The 19,421-nt window shown below is 38.5% G+C and overlaps 1 protein-coding gene across 2 annotated transcripts in view; it reads left to right on the forward strand.

The window, feature by feature from the left end:
• The first annotated feature begins 16,955 nt into the window (after nucleotides 1–16,955).
• The window catches only part of PI15 (peptidase inhibitor 15), a 51,296-nt gene continuing 48,830 nt past the window's right edge, over nucleotides 16,956–19,421 (forward strand). Inside the window, exons 1-2 of one of the 2 annotated variants that reach the window (XM_036742250.1) lie at nucleotides 16,956–17,342; nucleotides 17,958–18,267. In XM_036742250.1, coding sequence (XP_036598145.1) covers nucleotides 17,272–17,342; nucleotides 17,958–18,267 — 381 coding nt within the window. In that variant the 5' untranslated portion in view covers nucleotides 16,956–17,271. Of the gene's footprint in view, nucleotides 17,343–17,954; nucleotides 18,268–19,421 lie in introns of both variants that reach the window. The other variant, XM_036742249.1, reaches the window with a different exon arrangement.

A 19,421-nucleotide genomic window follows, 5' to 3' on the forward strand; every position in this document is an offset into this window, starting at 1 on the left:
CAAGCTAAATAATATCATATTTTATTCTGTCTTTTTTTTTCTTTTAACTTTTTTGAAGTGCAAGAGGGGGAGGAATCCCAACCCATTTTCTAACACTGTACCATTAAAGATCTTTCCAATTTTTTTGTTGGCTCCCTTCTTCTTCCCATTAAAGTCAAGATGAAAACCAGCCAAATAGTATAAAATCTTATCTATTTAGATAACCTCTCACTGTTTTTCCAAGGTTCTGTGTCAGCCACATATATAGTCGGTCAAGCTGACCTTTTTTGTAATTTTTCCAACAGTCTTTATTAAATTGGGTCTAGGTCACTGGTATTTGTTCATTCTTCTCTATCTTCTCTTTTTGTCCTTCCAAGACTGCTCAGGTACCATCCGTGTATGTATATATATATATATATATATATATATATATATATATATATATATACTTTTTAACTCTAATTATATATCTACCCATACCCTAATTATATCTCATTAGAATCTTTTAAATTCCTGTTGTATGCTTCCTAATTGCTTAGTTCAAAAACATGCTATGACATCAATTTGTTAGAGCTCAAAGATATAGCATGGTTTCAAGAACCATTTACATTAAGAAAAATCAAGTTTGGTAATGTGGGAAGATCTACCTTTTCTCAGATGTTACTACACATGACTAGAAGGCATACCAGAGAGACACATTCAAGTTTAAGTTCAAGAACAAAAGAGGAAAAGGTAGTGTAGCTCCATCAATAATGCTGACTTCTCACCACAGGTGTACCAATCTTTTAATTTGCTTTGTAATAGAAACCTTAAAAACACTTTTAAAATGGGGAAATAAGCATGTGTGGCACCTACTTTTGCCAGGGTCTGTACTAACTGTTTTGCAAATATTATCTCATTTGATCCTCACAACAACCTTATGGAGTAGGTGTTATTATGATCCCCCTTTTGTAGTTGAGGAAACTGAGGCAGAAAATGACTGAATTATTTGCCCATGATCACACAGCAAGTGAGTGTCTGAGGCTGGATTTAAACTCAGGTCTTTCTGACTCCAGGTCTACTTTTTCCATTGTGCCACCTAGCTCCCTCTGCCTTTTAAAGCCAGAGAGTTAAAATATGAAAGTTTGAACTTCTTTTTGTTGTTGTTGTTGTTCTTTGTTTTTATTCTATTTTTCTGTGCAGAAGAAACAAAATGGTTTGAAGAGATATTTTTATATAAATGATGAAATCAAAGATTTGGAACATAAGTAAAAGAACATCATCATTTCTTTCTCCCCCAAAGGACAAGGGGAAACAGTGGATCCTATTTTGTTTGAACCTAAAACTCTTCTGACACATTCCCCTGCTTCTTACTCCATTCCCTTCTGTTATGTTAATGGGAATGAGAAGATCTTTCCCACCTATTAATAGGCCTATGTGACCTGCTTTGAGCCCCTGAGTCACATGGAAGCCTGAGTCACAGGAGCCTTAGTCACATGAGCCTGTAGTGGGAGGAGCTTGCTGAATGGGTGGAGCAGGAAGTGTGAGTGTGGTGGAGCTGGGAGAGAGAGAAAGAGCAGAGCAGCTAGCATGGGAGGTATATACAGAGGGGCATTTTCACCTAAGGGAGCTTATTTGCGGGGAGGCATGATGGAGGGAAGGCTTGGGGATGGCAGTACCACTGCATTGATAATGTGTATAGATTTATTTGTTGCTATGATGGATTTGGCTTTCTGGTGTTTGAATAAATGTCTTGGTTTTGTCTTCAATGAAAAGAGTCTGTCATATCTTGCATTTCAAACCTGGGAATACACAAGCATACTCATAGCAGCTGCTGTGGGTATTGCATTGGTGATATACCTTCACACACAAATACCCTAAATCTCTTCTCTTCTCTTTTTCTCTCTGACCCTTTCTCTCTCTTCTGTCTCATTCAGTCATTCTCTGTGTGTTTGTGTGTGTGTGTGTGTGTGTGTGTGTATGTGTGTCTGTCTGTTTGTCTGTCTGTCTACCTCAGTCCCTTACACACTTATAAACTAAATTCAAACAATTAGTAATTGATTTAATAATTCAAACTCTTTGAGAATTCTACTGAAAAATTTCTGCAATTGGTACTCATATAAATGGTGTGTAGAACATAGGTTTTTATAATAAAAGAATAATTAAAGCAAGAAGCAATAGGAAGCAAACATATAATACCTTGCATTGAGAATAGAAGGGCGAGGTTTTTTATCCAGGAAAACTAGAGGACTTGAAGTCAGAAATGTTGAGTTCTAATTCTAGCTCTTCCAAAAATTAGTTGCAAGACCTTGGGAAAGTTGATTAAAATCCATGGTCCCTGGCTCTTTAATCTGTAAAATCAGAGAGTTTTATTAGATGTTCCAATGTTCTTTCCAGTTCTTTATGGCTGGACACTGAGTGCTGATTAATGAATTAACATCTCTCTGGAAGGATTTCTCTGGTGGAATGTTGTTATTATCTTGTATTAAGGACTGTGATGAAGGCATAGAAAACACATTTATCAGATGTGTAGCTAAGCACAAAACTGAAAGAGACAACCAATACATTGAATTTTCATTGGAATCCAAATTATCTTCAAAGCCTGGAATGTTGTGTAGAAACTAATGAGATTTAATTCAATAAATATAAGTGTAAACTCTGGTTCTATGGGTAAAACATCAACTGCACCAGTAAAGGATGAGGATGACTCACCTAGAAAACAATTCATGTGAAAACCCTAATTTTTTTATAGTCTGTACAAATTCTGAAATGAATAATCTTAAACATATACCTATAAACATATGTATTTCTACTGAAAACAGGAAAAGGAGCTAAAAATTAGTAAGAAATCTCAGTTTTAGGAAGACAGATTTAATCACATATAAAAGAGCTGCACATTCTTGCCATTGGAAAACATTTTCTGGCGTGAAATTAATTCAATTAGAATAAATTCTGTTTCATGGATGGCTATGTCAGTACTTGCCAAATTTATGCAATTCTCTTCCCTAGTTCTTAACAAGCTCTCTTTTTATGAGTGAAATTAATTAGGTAAAAACTGTTAGCAGAGAAGATTATCCTACTTCAAGGTTGTGAGCCACCAAATAGGGAAGTTCTTGGGATTTAGAGTTAAGTGGGAATTGGAAGTCATCTAGTTCAACCCCTGGGTTTTGTAGGTCAGTAAACTGAGGTCCAGAGGTGAAGTAACTTGTCCAGTCATCAGTAGCAGTGGCAGAATTAGACCACAGTTCCCAAAGTCCTTTCCATTATGACAAACTTACCATACACCATATTGCCCTGGGACATGCAGATTTTGGAAAGGTGGGGAATGTTGAGTTTGAGGCTTCCAAAGGACATCCAAGTAATGCCCAATAGGTAAGATATGAAGGAATGGCACTTACAAGAGAGATTGGGATTGGTCTTATAGGTTAACTAGCAAGAAAATTTAGTGACTCCCAATATTGTAAGCTAGAATACTTACTAAATTATCCAAATAGAAATAATTTATAGAAATATAAATTTATTGAATATAAATAATATTCAATATATCCCATAATTCAATTCAATAGAATAGAACCAGATTGCTGACTAGAAGGGAAGTGATGAGAACCCCAAATTGACAGCTTTCCTCCCTTTATTTACCTTTCTGAAACCATAAATCCTTTAAGAGAGGCATCATAGTATAGTGATTAAAATGCTGGACTTGGTGTTCAGAAGATCTGAATTCAAATTCCACTTAACTCTTGCTGTATTATTATTGGAAAATCACTTAACCTCTCTGAGCTTCAGTTTCCTTATGTGTCAAATGGGTATAATAATAACTAACCTGCCTCCATAGGGTTTTTGGCAAGGTTCAAAAGTAATTTGCAAGCATCAATTTAAAAAAAAATGAGTTATTTTTTAATGGCTCCTAGTTATCTTTTTAAAATATCCCTTAAATTCATCTTTCCCATAGATATGTTCCTGGAGTTACAAATGTTTTTTGCTCAGAATATACAGTTTGGGGGACATAGATGGGGGTACTATTAAGAAAATTGGGCAAAGACTGTGAATTTTATGAATACCAGCATAGGGGCAGTAGCAGAAATTTAACCAAGAGACTAAGAGAAGTAGTAACTGAAACATATGTAGAGAAGTTTTCTAATTTGTATGTTTTTGTGCTTACCCTTTGGTTAGATGCTTTACTTACTTTATTTATGTTTCTCAAGTCCTTAGTTCTGTGAACTTATCTTTTTAATATATTGATAACTAATATAACTGGTTTTTTTGTAGTGTTCCATATTTTAATTTATTCATTTAAAAACATTATTCTGAGAAGGGGGTCCATAGGTTTCACTAGACTTCCAAAGGGGTTCATGATACAAAAAAAAAACCATTAAGAACCTTTGTCTTTGACTCCTAATGTAGTCTTCAAGTGATTATAAGATATATAAACAAGCTTAATGGAAAGGTGGAGACTGGCTTTTCCATATTATTCAATGACTGGTTGCTCTCTGTCATATACAAATTGGGAAACAAAACTTCAAAGTTTGTAAGTCAACCATTCTTCTAACTTCTTTCACAAAACAAACTAAAATATTCTCCCCCTCAAATGAAAACAAACAAACCAACCAACCAACCAACCAAGAATCTGATTGTAAGGGCTCATTCAGTCCATTTCAGTGACTTTTCTGATCATTTCTAGAGAACTGAAAATACCAGGAATCAGAGAATGGTCTGAGGCCAACGTCATCTTTTCTGATCAAGTTATCATTTTGAAAGTCATGTATGGCTTTATAGAATTTAGAGCCTTGGCATTACACATTTTCCCTTAATATTATATTACTTTTGCTTACCGTTTCTGAAAGTGATAGAGATTATTAAAATATTTTGTTACAAAAGTATACAAGGAGACAAAGATAAAAGCAGAAAGCTAATAGCAATGGTGCTGGGGGGGGGCGGTCCGAAATATCACAGAATGAACTTCGCAACACCCCACCTACAAGTGAATTAATTTCTAGATGGGGCAAAATTATAGAAATAGAGGGTACATGAAAGGGAAGAAGGGAGGAAGAAGCAAGGGAGGAATATGCAATATACTTTAATCAAGTCAAAGATTGACAACAAAGGGAGGATAAATCCTCGAGTCTTTCAGGAAGAAGGGAGCCTACTGGAGAATGAGCAAAGGGGCAACACGGGGAACCAAAAGTAGAGGGCGAAAGAGGGAAATCTTGTTAGAGTGGTGAGAGTGGGTATCGCTGATGAGTGGTCCCATGGTGGAAGAGAGAGAGATGGTCTGTAAGTGGACTTGTGTACCTTATGATGGGCATAATCTTCAGCGATTTGGTGCTTAGAAACATCACTTATCCTGCCTCAGGAGAAAGGGAATCAAAGCTCCTGGAGCAAGTGACAATCAATGAGAGGAAGGGGAAGACCCAGGGAGAATTTCGTGTGAAATAGGGAAAAAACGTCCATGACCAGAATAATGGTTAATAATATTCTCAAAAAAAAGGAAAAATACAGAAATAATATTATGCTAAAATGAACCATAGATAACAAACCAATATAAGTATTAAACTTATAAGCTAGAATTGCCTTAACAACTAAATCCACAAGGGGAAAAAAATTGCTTAACTCTAAAAATCAAAACCAAAACCACAGTAACACAATAATGGCAGGACATTTCATTGTCCCTTTCTCAGTTTTAGATAAGTCTAACAGAGATAGAACAAATGGGGAAATACAGAATGGAACAAATCGATGGCAAACTAGATCTGAAAGACTTGTAACTTCTACTAAATGGGGCTTCTAAAGAATTTACATGTTTCTTGGCACCACATGGAGTTTTTATCCTGGCATGTAGGTGTCCAAGTTGAGCAGGGTACAGAAATATTGCAAACAACTATCAAAAGGTAGAGATGGTAAATATATCTTTAATAGACTGCTGCAAAAAAAAATATCAACCAGTCCAGGGAGCACAAACAAAAGACAGACTCAAATGGAGACTTAACAATGATACTATAAGTCATCAAAGTCCAAATAGTAGAAATAATAATGATGTGCTAGAAAATGATAATTATGAAACAACATATCAATATTTTTGCATTTCAGCTAAACGAGTCATCATAGTAAAGAGCACATTCCTACAAACTTATAATAAGAAAATAGAAAATGGAGGATGAATGAATTAAATGTACATCTTTTAAAAATTAGGAGACCAAACATAAATACAATAGAAAAAAGACTTAAAATTTGAAGAGGAATTGATAAACTAATTGATAAACTAAAAGCCAAAAAACCTATAGAAAGAATAAATAAAACTAAAAGTTGTTTCTTTGAAAAGACTTCGTCTAAATACATATATGCCCATGTACATGATACACATGTATGTACGTGTATATGTGTTTGCGTATGTGTATTTTATATATATATGTATATATGCAAAACATTAACAACTATCTGAAACAATGCTTCAAAGTTACTAAAAATAAGAGAACAATACAAATCAAAACAGCCCAGAGATTTCACCTCATATACTGCCAATTGACAAAAGACAGATTGATTTATGATAAAAGGTGGAAATAGTAAATGTTGAAGGGCTTGTGGGAAGATGGGAATGAGAATGAATTATTAATGGAGCTGTGAATCAGTTCAACCATTTTGGAAAGCAGTTTGGAATTATACAAATAAACTGACTAAAATGGCCATGCCCTTTGACCCAGAGATTCCATTACTAGGCTTGTACTCCAGGGAGGACATTGATAAAAAAGAAAATCCCCACATATACCGAAATATATAAAATAGCACATTTTGTAATTGAAAAGAATTGCAAAGTCAATGCCAATTGATTGGGGAATGGCTACACAAACCATGGAACAAGGAAGAATGTTACTCTACCATAAGAAATTATGAATATTATTAATACAGATAATATAGGAAAGATCTATATGAACTGACAAAAAATAAAGTAAGCAGAGCCAAGAAAATAATGTTCCCCGTGATCACAACAATATAAATAGAAAGAAGAATCACACACTCAAAAACAGACATACACACAAATCAAAAGTGAATGTTGTCAAATTATAATGAATAAGCAACTGAAAGAAGAGACATGAGGAAACACTCCTTCCTTACCACTTTTCAGAAGTGAGATATCCACAAGTGCTTTGCATATATTTTTTGAATTTTTCACTATATTGATGAGCTATGCTATTTTTTTTCTTTTTATTTCTTTGTCTTAAATATATACTACTTATCATACGGAATGGATCTCTGGGTGGGGGGAAGAGGAGAGAAACCAGGGAAATTATAGTGATGTAAAAAAAACTCAATGAAAACTTATTTTAAAAAGAATTATGCAGAAATTAATGCAATAGGAACGCAGGGAAGGCTGAATGGTCATGCCCAAAGAGCAGTCAGTGATTATTTGTTATCAACTTAGAAGTTCACTTGTATAAGTCCTCAGAGATCTCCCCTTGCCTCTCTTTCTTTCATCAATGAGTTAAATCAATGGAAAGAACTGGGGATGTTTAATCTGGATAAGAGAAGACTTATGGTTAACAAGATTAACAGTCTTCTAGTAATTGAAGAGCTATCATGTGGAGAAAAAATTAAATTGCGCATGACACAAAACTATAGGAGTAATCTACACTGTAGGTAAAGGGGACAAAGAGTAACAATGTCTGCACTCGGGTGACTGAGTGTTTTGTTCAAGAAACAGCAAGATGTTCAGTGTTACTGTTACAGAGTCAGTGAGGGAGAGGGGGAAGGGTATAAGGAATAAGAAGACTAGACATGTGTGTGTGTTTTGGGGGGATTTTTTTTTATTTGACCCTGTATGTGATACGGAACCACCAGAGTTTTTGGAGCAGGGAGTGTGACATCATCACACCTGCTTTTTTGGGAAGATTACTTTGACAGAGTGTAGAATAGACTGGACTGGCAAAAATTCTGTGGTGGCTAGACTAACCAGCATGCTAATGCATAGGAGATGATCATGGCTTGCATCAGAGTGATGGCAGTGTCAGAGGAGAGAAAGGAGTGTTTGTGAGAGATGTTACAAAGGTAAAATCAGCCCAGAAATTCTCTTCAGAAACATACAGTCTGGTCACAGGGTTGTTTCTGAAAAAAAAGAGAGAAAATTTGGTTCAATTGTCTGCTTCAGCATGTTCTTTGCAGAGTTCAACATCACTCTTAGATTTGAGACAAATGTCTTTGACAACTTGGAAGCGGAGCTACTCTGTTACAATGTGGGACATCCTTGCTTTTGCAACCTCTTACTTGTGGAACCTGTCTTTCCTGCTCAACTTGAACACCTACATGCCAGGAATTTCAGTGCATCCAGCTGAGAATGTGCATTCTCCCTCTTCCAAAATGGTGACATTGACCCAGTCCAGTAATTGATCAATGTTTATGGAATTTCATCTCTAGACTTTTTTGTCGTTCATTCATTCAGTTGTGTCCAACTCTTTGTGATGCCTGGACCATAGCAGCCAGACCCTTCTATCTCCCACTATCTCTGAAAGTCTGTCCGAGCTCGTGTTTGTTTCTTCCATGACCCTATGTATCCATCTCATCCTCTGCCATCCCCTTCTCCTTTTGCCTTCAATCTTTACTAACATCAGGGTCTTTTCCAATGAGACTTGTCTTCTCATTATGTGGCCAAAGTACTTACACTCCAGCTTTAGTATTTGTACACTCCAGGGTCCCATGCAATATTGATCTTTACAGCATCAGACTTTCCTTTCATCACCAGACAAATCGGCAGCTGAGCATCCTTTCAGTTTTGGCCTAGTTGCTTCATTTTTTCTGGAACTACTTGTAGTTGTTCTCTTCTCTTCCCCGGTAACGTATTAGATACCTTCCAACCCAAGGTGCTCATCTTCTAGTGTCATGCCTTTTGTCATTTTAAAATTGTCCAGGGGGTTTTCTTGGCAAAGATACCAAAGTGATTTGCCATTTACTTCTCCAGTGGATCACCTTTTTCGGGACTCTCCATTATGTCTGTCTTGGGTAACCCTGCACAGCAAAGCTCATAGTGTCATTGAGTTATGCAAGTCCCTTATCTAGATACCATCAAAATGCTGGGAAAGAGACCAGACCCATATGAAGGAATCATTCATACTGGAGGCTTAGTCTGAGAATGTTGCAGGGAGACATAACAGAATATAATATTCTAGCCTCCTAATTTACTCCCAAGGTTTTCCATTTCTTTGGGAAGAAGAAAGAGAAATGTATACTTCTCTGGTGATTTTCAAAACATTCATATGAATTCCTTATTTTGAATATTCTAAGAGTTTGGTTAGTTTCCCTTAACTTTTTCTTCCCACCATCCTCATTCTATAAGAATAAGAGAAAAGATGATTTTGCAGTTGCTTAGAATTTGAATTTTCAGTAGTTAGGAATGAACTTTACTTTTTTATAGTAATGAGACCAAAAACTGAATGTAGAAATATCTACTTGCTGCTAATTATAGTTTATTGGCCTGCCAACCTGGAACACCTTTGATTTTCTTCCCTTGAGATCACTTAACATCACCTGAATTGTTGTTCTTTGCACCTTTTCCAAAAGATCCAACAACTCTATGGATTTTGTTTTCCATGAGTAGATGCCCATTGGAACTATATGTTTTTTTACTGGGTAGTTTGGTAAGTTAGATTGGCAGCTTCCCAGGTTTGCCTCTAATGAACTATGTGACTTTGGCAAGTTATTTAACTTAGCTATCTTCAGCAAATGAGTGGGTTGGACTAGGTAACCTCTAAAGTCTTTTCCATCTCTATTATTCTGAGATTTTAGTATGTTCAGTAATGGGTTTCCTCCCTCAAAGAAATGCTTGTGAAATTCAGGTGAGTTGGAAAAATGCCATAAAAGAATATATCTTTGTTTAAATAGGTCTGTTTTTCCAGTACCTAACCTTATTAAAACCACCTAATTTTCACATTAAAAAGAATCTCTCACAGATGTCAAGATAGACAATAGTTCATTGCAACTTATATCTAGATCCCTTTTGTATAATGTAATAACTGAATTTTTGCCGTCTCTGGCGAAATATTTCAGCAATTCTGTCTTTAAGCCCAGAGCTGAATAATCTTTTTAAGAGGAAGTCTTAGGAAGAATCTCCTTCTTGTTATTTGTCTGCTCTTTAATAGCACAATCCCCAATTGCTTGGAGTCATACCTATACACTGCATTATAGTATTTTAAATGACATTTATGCCCAAAACAGTGAATAATTTACTTTGGTAGGGTTATATTAACAACTTACATTTGCAAAGCTCTTTTAAACTTGTAAAGCACTTTATATGTATTTGTAACAGGGACACTGACCAATGGCACTCCATCCCTGAAACATATTCAGGGCTCTGCCTGTTGACAGCCCAAGTGGAAGAAGTGGAAGAATTGACTTCTAGAAAGTCATGATAGCATGTCATGAAATGGTCTGCTTCCTAATTCAGAGGACACACAGGTTTTCTGATTCTTTTAGGTCTTCTCACCTTTGGTGAAAAGGGACCTTTAGGTTGGGCTGCTGTACCAGAACTAAGAGGCAGGTAAAAGATTCCAATAGAGTTGACTCACTCTCTCTATCCTTACTGGACGGTTTGAGGAAAGCATACACACTATGAGCCTCTGATTGAGGAGAAGCCTCAGGACTCTCATACCCAGGCTAACATGTGCCCTCTGAACACAGGCCTCTGTTATATGGCTCTTCATGTTTATTTCTCCTGCCCTTAAGTAAAGGTATATAGGAGATGGAAGGGATTAAGCAGGAACCTTGTGATCATCAAAAGGTTAGGAGAGCCAGCAGTGGTCTGGAAGCCAGAATCCAGGCCAAAGTTTACATAGCAAGGAAGAGCAACCTGCGTGACCCAGCTTAGCAGTAAAATGGACCCATCATCTGCAATCCTGCTTTCTAGAGTGATTTCATCCATTGGGAATGGTGTCTGTAAGTTTGAGCCCATTCTCCTCAGGGATCAAAGTGGCATGGGGAGAGTGTGACGTGTTTGGTATAATTCTTTACACTTCTCTTCTTGCTATATTTTCTCAGTAAATATACTTTTATAAAAACTAATAGATGTTATTTGATTAAGTGAAACAGGGACACTAATAACTAGAAAATTATATTGTAGAAAACTTACTGGAATGGCAATAGTATTAGAGAAGGTTACCCCCACCTCTCAGGGGTGCCTGAGGTGAGACATCTAGATCAGGGCTGGGGAAGCTGCAGCTTCGAGGCCACATGTGGCCCTCTAGGTCCTCAAGTGCAGCCCTTTGACTGAATCCAAACTTTACAGAGCATATCCCTTTAATAAAAGCATTTGTTCTGCAAAACCTGGACATAGTCAAAAGGCCATACCTGAGGACCTAGAAGGCCACATGTAGCCTCAAGGCCACAGGTTCCCCACCCCTGTCCTAGATTTTCCCTGACCTGATTTGTCAATGTGAGTAAAGTTGGAAGTAAACCACTGTTTGGTTCACTGACAAAAGTCACCTTAGTCTAGTGGCAAGACCCTTGGTTTTGAATTCAGAGTTCCTAGGTTTGAAATTGGCTTCTGCTACTTACCTATTGTCTGATACTAGACAAGTTACTTCACCTACCCAGCCTTCAGTTTCCATAACAGTAAAATAAGAAAATTGAACCAGGGTGGCAGCTTGAAAGTGCTGAGGAAAGACTCTATTGCCCCCTCTAACCTGGGCTACTGAAGTGGCCTCCTAGTTGGTCTTCCTTTCTCAAGTATCTCCCCTCTTCAGTGCATCTTCCTCATAGCTGCCAAAAAGATTTACCCAGCATGCAGGTCTGACCATATCACTCCCCTACTCAATAAACTTCATTAGTTCCCTGTTACTTTCAAGATCAAATAAACTCCAATTTGGCATTGAAAATACTCCACATGGCCTGCCCCAAACCACTTTGACCCCTCATTGCATTTGCTTCCCTTCTTACACTTTGAGGTCCAGTCAAACTGGGACTATATTGTTCCTCATACATGACATTCCACCTCTTAACCACCTTGTCTTTGCACCAAGTCCATTGCCCCCATCTTCAATGCCTCTCTCTACCTCTTAGAATTTGTAATTTCTTTCCAAACCAAGTCCAAGTGCCACTTTCTAGAGGAAGCCTGTTCTGATCACCCACCTTCTAGGGCCTCTCCCCTTGAAATTTGTTGTTTTGCAGTCATGTCTGACACTTTGTGACTTCATATGGAATTTTCTTGGCAAAGATACTGCACTGGCTTGCCATTTCTTTCTACAGTGGATGGAGGCAAGTGGAGGTTAAATGATTTGCCCAGGGTCACAGAGCTAATGAGTGTCTAAGGTCAGATTTGAACTCGCCCTTCTGATTCCAGGCCTAGTGCTCTATCCACTGAGCCATCCAACTGCCTCCACCACCCCCCCAACCCCGCCAAATTATCTTATGTTTATTTTGTATATCCTCTGAATATACTTGCGTATGTACATTTCGTCTTTCTTGATTGGTTGTAAGCTACTTAAGAGCAAATACTATTTCAATTTTTATCCTTCTATCCCTAGCACCTTGTACAATACCTAGACTATAATATGGACTTAATAAATGTTTGTTGATTTACTGATTAAATTCTAAGATCTTAAAGATTATATTAAGAGTTCTGAAATGAATCAGGTATTTTTTTAAATGCTCTTGGAATCGCTCACTGAGGAAAATCAACTTTGCAATTATTTGTGGTTGACTCCTTTTCAAAGGGACACATTTTAACTGAAACCCTCAAGGTAAAACAGAATACCAAAACGATCATGAGCTCCCTCATTCCATTCCCTCTCAAAGAAACCACTGCAAAAACTCCCTAGCAAAAGTACACTGAGGGCTTGTATGAATAACCAGTTTTGAGGTAATTTCCCTTTTTTGTTGTTGTTTAGTTGTTTTTCATTCATGCCTAACTCTTTGTGACCCCATTTGGGATTTTCTCGGCAAAGATACTAGAGTAGTTTGCCATTTCTTTCTCCAGCTCATTTTACAGGTGAGGAAATTAAGGCAAACAAGGTTAAGTGACTTACCCAGGGTCACATAGCTAGTAAGTGTCTGAGGCTGGATTTGAACTCGGAAAGATGAGTCTTCCTGATTCTGGGCCAGGCACTCTATCCACTATATCACCTAGCTGCCACTGTGTTGAGTGGGAATATCAGGTGACCTGTAGGCATGACTATGGCTGTGATAGAAGTAAGAAGGTTGTTTCCTCTGTACCAAGTTTGCATCCTCAAGCCCTATAGATTTCTTTGCCACAAACCTACAAGCAGCCAGCAACCGTGGATGCTCTGAGCCATTAGCATGAGGCTGATAGTCACTATTTCCTAAACACATCCCAGGAATTGTGGCCTCTCTCTTTTTGCTTTCTTGTTCCTAACTCCTGTCATTCCTCATCTCACCCCCAGCTCATCTGCATTTGTTGAAATTCTACTTATCCTTTAATCTCCAGCTCAAAAGCAACCTCTTCTATGAAACCTTTCCTGATTCAGTCCAACAAGAACTGATCTCTTTCTGTCTCATGCTTCCATACCTGTTTTCTTTGTCCCTATCTCAGAACACTTATTTGGGCACTGTGGTTTACTTACCCTACTGAATTTGAAGGTCTGTCAGGATAGGGAAAGTGCATCTATGTACTAGGGAAAGACAATTGTGCGGAGGCAGAGAGACAAAGAACATCTTAAAGTAGTTACCACAGAGCCACCGAATGGCCTCAACATTTAAGCCCAGAGCTACCATATCTAACACGATTAATGAGAGACAGAGAGCGGAAACAGAGCTGGTTGATTCTTAGGAGACCTGACCATGGTATTCTGTAGGTCGAATAGGATTGCTTTACAAAGACTGAGAAAGGGAATAGCCCAGAGTAGTTTGCATGTGTGCCTGGATAGCATAGACCCAGGAGGCAGAGGCTCTGGTTATTAGCCTATTGTATTACGTTTATGAGCTCTCTTAATTTAATTTAATTCAATGCAAATGATCATTTTTAAAGAGCCTTCTTTATGCAGAGCACTGTGCAGGGCTCTGGGGAAGTATAGAACACATCAACTCGTATTTATATAGCTCTGTACTAAAGTGCTTTATGCATACTATCGTATTTAATCCTCACAATAGCCCTAGGAAGTAGGTGCTATTATTATCCCAATTTTACAGATGAAGAAACTGAGGAAGACAGAGAGGTTAAATGACTTACCCTGTTTGTTGAAGCCATCTAATAAGTATTTGAGGCTGGATTTGAACTGAGGTCTCCCTGACGAGGTCCAGTACTCTGCCCAGTGTGCAGCCTCAAAGACCCCGGAGGCCATCTAGTCCAACCACCGTTTTTTAGAGATGTGGAAAGTGAGGTCCAAGGGGGATTAAGTGACTTGTCCAGTACTTAGTGCTGTCCAGCATAACACCTGGCACATACTAAATGCTTAATAAATGTTGATTGTCAATCACTTAGGTAGTGTCATGTAGTTAGCATTGGAGGTAGGATTTGAACCCAAGTTTCTGACTTTAGAGCCAATATTCTTTCCCCCGTGCCATGCTGCTACACTTTGTGGTCTCATTTGATATGGTTATTCACTCTGCTGATGCAAATTACAACCCCTGTACCTAATGGTCTTCCTGAAAGGGACTGTGACATACTATAGGCCTGGAGTCAGGAACACCTGGGATTGAGTAACAACTAAGACACAGATCCCAGAGAAATCAAAGCTCTGAGCCTCAGCATCCAGATGACATAATATATAGAGTACAAGATTTAGAGTCAGGAAGACCTGAGTTCAAATCCTGCATCAGACACTTAATATGTCTGTGACCCAGGGCAAGTCACTTAACCTCTCTTTGCCTCAGTTTCCTCATCTGTAAAAAGGGGATAATAATGGTACCTACCTCTCAAGGTTGTTATCAGGATCATAGGAGATAATTTATATGTATATCTTTTTAAACTTTGAATCATGTGATTATTAATTATTATTATTATTATTTGGCTGATGGTAATCTTTCTGGTGATGAACCTCTCCTAACTTAGCTAGACTCCAGCATAAAGTTTGTTGCTAGACCCATACTTAAAGTCTTTCCAGCTTGGTAACATAGCATCTTACGGGAGGCAGGGCAAATATGTGCCTGTGATTAGGCAAATTCCTGAGTGGTGAAGAAGATAATTCCACCTGGTACTGAGAAAGACAGGTCCAAGTTTAGAGAACAGGCACAAATAAGAAAGCCAGGCCAGGTAGGTACCAAAGTATTTGTGGAATGCTTATATCCAAGAGGCCAAAACAAGAACAAGGTTCCATGTTAGAAGAGGCATTAGAGGAGTCCTAACTAAATGAGGCTGCTCCTAATTCTCCAAAGCCTTCATTCCCTGACTCTTCCCTAGTCCTGGGCAGGATCTGCTGAGCCTCCTTCTGACTCAACTGCCAAGCCTAGGTAGATCCTACCAGAACTTTTATTCCACTGGCAAAGCCTTGGGGAACCTAGGGCCATCTCCTAGCCACAATGATGTTTAAGAGAAGGGCTTTAGAATTAGCTTTAAAATATAAGAAATAATTTTGTTCACATTTTCCTTAAAAATATAGCCCTATAAAAGATGATTTTTAAAATATTTTTGCTACCTTTGATTTAACGTATTTTACTGGTGTTTTTGTCAATTAAGCAATGAGCTTTTCGAAAGCATTTATTATGTGTCAGACATTATGTATATACTATTTTTTTCCCTTCACAGGTAGTAGTGATGAATTAAGAGAGTGTGGCTTGTGTCAAACAGGGATGGTGGTACAATTGGAAATCAGCTCCTTTTCCTCCTTACCTCTAACAGTATGGTCTTTGTTCCCTATGAACATATATTCAAATATTTTCTAGTTGAAATATAGTGAAACAAACAGGATATATTTAAGTGCATCTTAAGTCAGTTTATAAACTTGTAAATAGTACCTGTTTCCTGGATTCCTTTTTCCAGCCTCTGCATTAGTCTATATTTTGTTGGTGATATCACAACATACATCAGCTGCATTTTTGAGGACCCATTTCTTACAGATTGCCCCAGAATTCCTATTCCTGGTTCTAGCCCAGCCTGACCCTGAACAAGTTCCAATGTACATCCTCCTAATATGGGACTTCTGGCTGCTGCCCCAGCTGCTTCTGTTGGATTCCTCCTGGCCTCTGTACTGTGCCCTCCACTCTGCTGTTGGAGTGGCTGAGCCATTCTCTGCTTGAAATAATTTCAGCTATAGGCTTCTAAACCCAAAACAGATGTTTGCCTGGCTGTTCTTCATTCTGTCATGCTGATTCTTGAGTGTCTCAAAATTATTCAGGTACCGGACAGTAGTGCTACATTCCAATCCATGTATCCTTTCTTTAGACAGAGCTGTGTTTGGGGAGGATGGGAGAAAGGTATTGCTTGTTTGGTGGGAGGGTGTGTGTGTTGGGGCGGAGTGGAGAGTAAGGAGGAGGCTGAAGAAAAAGTATATGTGGGGAAAAAGGGAGACACACAGAGAAATAGAGACAGAGGAAAAGATAGAAATACAGAGACAGACACACAGGTATACTGATGGACAGGCAAGCAGATGGAGGGAGAATAGGAGGGAAGAAGAGAGAGGGAGAGAGAAGGAGAGAGAGAGAGAGACAGACGAGAGAGACAGGGGGAGAGAGAGAGAATAAGAGAGAGAGAGAGAGAGAGAGGGAGAGGGAAAGAGGGAGAGAGGGAGAGAGAGAAAGAGGGGGGGGGCGGGATATGAAAGGAACAATGTCAATGCCAGAACAACAGCACTCCCTTCAGCATCTCCTGCATTTATATCCTAATTTAACTGCTTATCTACCACTGTGGCCCCCCGCCTTTTTTTTTTTTTAATATTCTTCCCCACCCCACCCCCAACACACCTAGACATACATACTTGATTCCCCCGAATCAGTTTTCAGGTCATTCATTGCCTATGTAAAACATCCTGCTTACTACCCAAGCAGCTGCATTTTTTCCCCAAGAACTAGCCTCTTTTCAACCGTCCTCTTTTTGCTCGGGAACCAGTATTAAATGAGCCAGTCACAGAAAAGGTGGGAAGCCCGGTCAGAAAAGGGGCTCGTCTTATAGAGTTTGCACTTTGCAAGCTGTGGGTGTGACTCCATTTCCTCACCACCCACATGAAAAAGGTCGCCACCCAATCAGTGTGTTTTCTTTCCAAAAGCCCCTCCTCTTTCATCTTGGCTCGGGAGAGACCCTTCGAAAGCCTGCCCTTTCTGTACTATGCAGCCTGTGACATATAAAAGCTGTTAGCTGCTCCTGGGGCCAGCCGCGTCAAAACTAGCAAGACTTTTTGTTCTCAGACGGTTTGTAATAAGACACACTCCTCCTTACAAGGGTTTATGCCACAACATAGCAAAGAGCTTTTTAAAAAATTGGAAGGACAATATATTCATTTTGGCATTGCTCAGAGGTAAGCCATTTAGCTGAATGAGTCTGTTTTGCATGCATTTATACTAAAGTAGCTCACATTTGTTTTTTCTTGAATGAAATTGAGATAGAATTATAACTTTGTTATATATTTTGTCACTCTCTGTGCCTGTGTCTGTGACACAGCATCCAGTTACAGATACAGTCCTACTGCAGGTAGCAGAAGCTGTTTCCTGAGATGTATTTCTTCTCCTCAATATATGGATGAGGTTGAGTTCCTTACAGATTGCCCACTTACAACCAAGTGCCCACTTGGGCACTTGGTGCCCTACAGTGTGTATATGTTCAGACTTTGTGGATTACAACGATTAGCAACACATTTGAGGTTGAGGGCTCTTGATATGCTGTTTTATTCATCTCCATCTCTGGAGAGTTCATCTTAGGTCTCTTCTTCATCCATTAAAGCAACATGAGCAGTAATTATAGATTTTCTCATAATATTGATTTGAAAAAAGTCTTTTGGATTACAGAATATAATAAAGGCAAGGAAAGCTCTCAGAGGAGACATTTATGTATAAAATCATACACTCTGGCACATTTTTGTAAAATTTGCCCTCTTATAGATTGACCCTAACTCTGCCTTCCTGTTTCAAAGCAGAGTAAACCCTGTGGCTTCTCCCCTCCTCCATCCCAAGATGATAGCAATTTCTGCTGTCAGTGGTGTGCTCTTGTTTTCCCTTCTCTGTGAAACAAGTGCAGTCGTCTTACTCAACGCCACTGACTCATCCTCGCCAACCAATAACTTCACTGATATTGAAGCCGCTCTAAAAGCACATCTGGACTCAGCGGATCTCCCCAAAGCCAGAAGGAAGCGCTACATCTCGCAGAATGACATGATCGCCATCCTCGATTATCACAACCAAGTTCGGGGCAAGGTGTTTCCACCTGCTGCCAACATGGAATACATGGTAAGAAGGTTTTCTCTTCGTGGGTATAGGTAGGGGATTCTTAGTAGAAATGCCCAGTTTTAATTATCAGACTCTAGGAGGACCAAAACATCAAGCCAAGGTGGTGTTTTTAAGTGGGGAAGAGAAGTGTATGTACAAAGTGGTGGTTAGCTGGTAATGATACCATAGAATTACAAGTGCATATATTACTGGGACATTATGTGACTGTTGCCAGTTAGTGATAATGTCTGAGAAGATAAAGGGATAGAGGATTTTCAGTAAGCTTTTTGAATTAGTCAAAGAAAGAACTATGAAAAACCCTGAGCTTACACATTTCCAAGTGTTGTCTTCATAATGATTTTATTTCTCTCTCAGTTACAGTCTTGATTTGAAAAGTTTCCTTAATAACAACATTTCAGTAGACTCCAGTGTGCTTGTCTTGCCTTTCTTGGCTAAAGCTCTTTCTGGAGAGACTCTATTGCTCTGCTAACAGACCGTGCCCGTTATTTCCTCATTATGGCTTAATGCTTTGTCGTTCAGATAACAGCTCAGTGAGTGAACTTGCAGATTGTTCCAACCTGCAGTGAATAAATACTTTGGTACTCTCCCGTTAAAAATAGGCTGTCTATGTTTAAATTGTTTTACCTAGCAAGTAAAAAATTCAAGTTGTTTTTAAAAGGATACTCAACATTTCTTTTTTTGGTTTTGAATGAATAATGCTTTAAAACGATGTTTAACATCATCTTAAATGAGCAGCAAGGAGGTCAGCCTTTGGGCACTGAAGACCACCAACCTGGTGCCCAGAAGTAAGTGTTGGGGGCAATGATAATGATAACCATTCTCAACCTAATCATTTGCAAGTCTTTCAGACCTGATTCTTCATCTATGCAATTTCAGATAAACTTTTATACTTGATAAACTGCAGAGGTCAGTGAGGGGAAAGTTTCTTAAGGTCATTTAAGTTTCTGTCCAAATAAACCCTCCTGTGATTTCTAAGAAAAGATAATCTGTGGTCATACTGGTTTGGGTTACAGTCTTTTCAAAGACTTAATAGGAAAGGTATCAAAATGAGAATGACTCTAACTCAGCCAAGAAATATCTACAGAAATCAGATGCTCCTACAAAGGGAGGACAAAATTAATTAATGTAATTATTCTATTTGTTTCTTTTTTTCT

This window comes from Trichosurus vulpecula, chromosome 1, assembly GCF_011100635.1.
Source record: "Trichosurus vulpecula isolate mTriVul1 chromosome 1, mTriVul1.pri, whole genome shotgun sequence".
In the NCBI taxonomy this organism is placed as follows: domain Eukaryota; kingdom Metazoa; phylum Chordata; class Mammalia; order Diprotodontia; family Phalangeridae; genus Trichosurus; species Trichosurus vulpecula.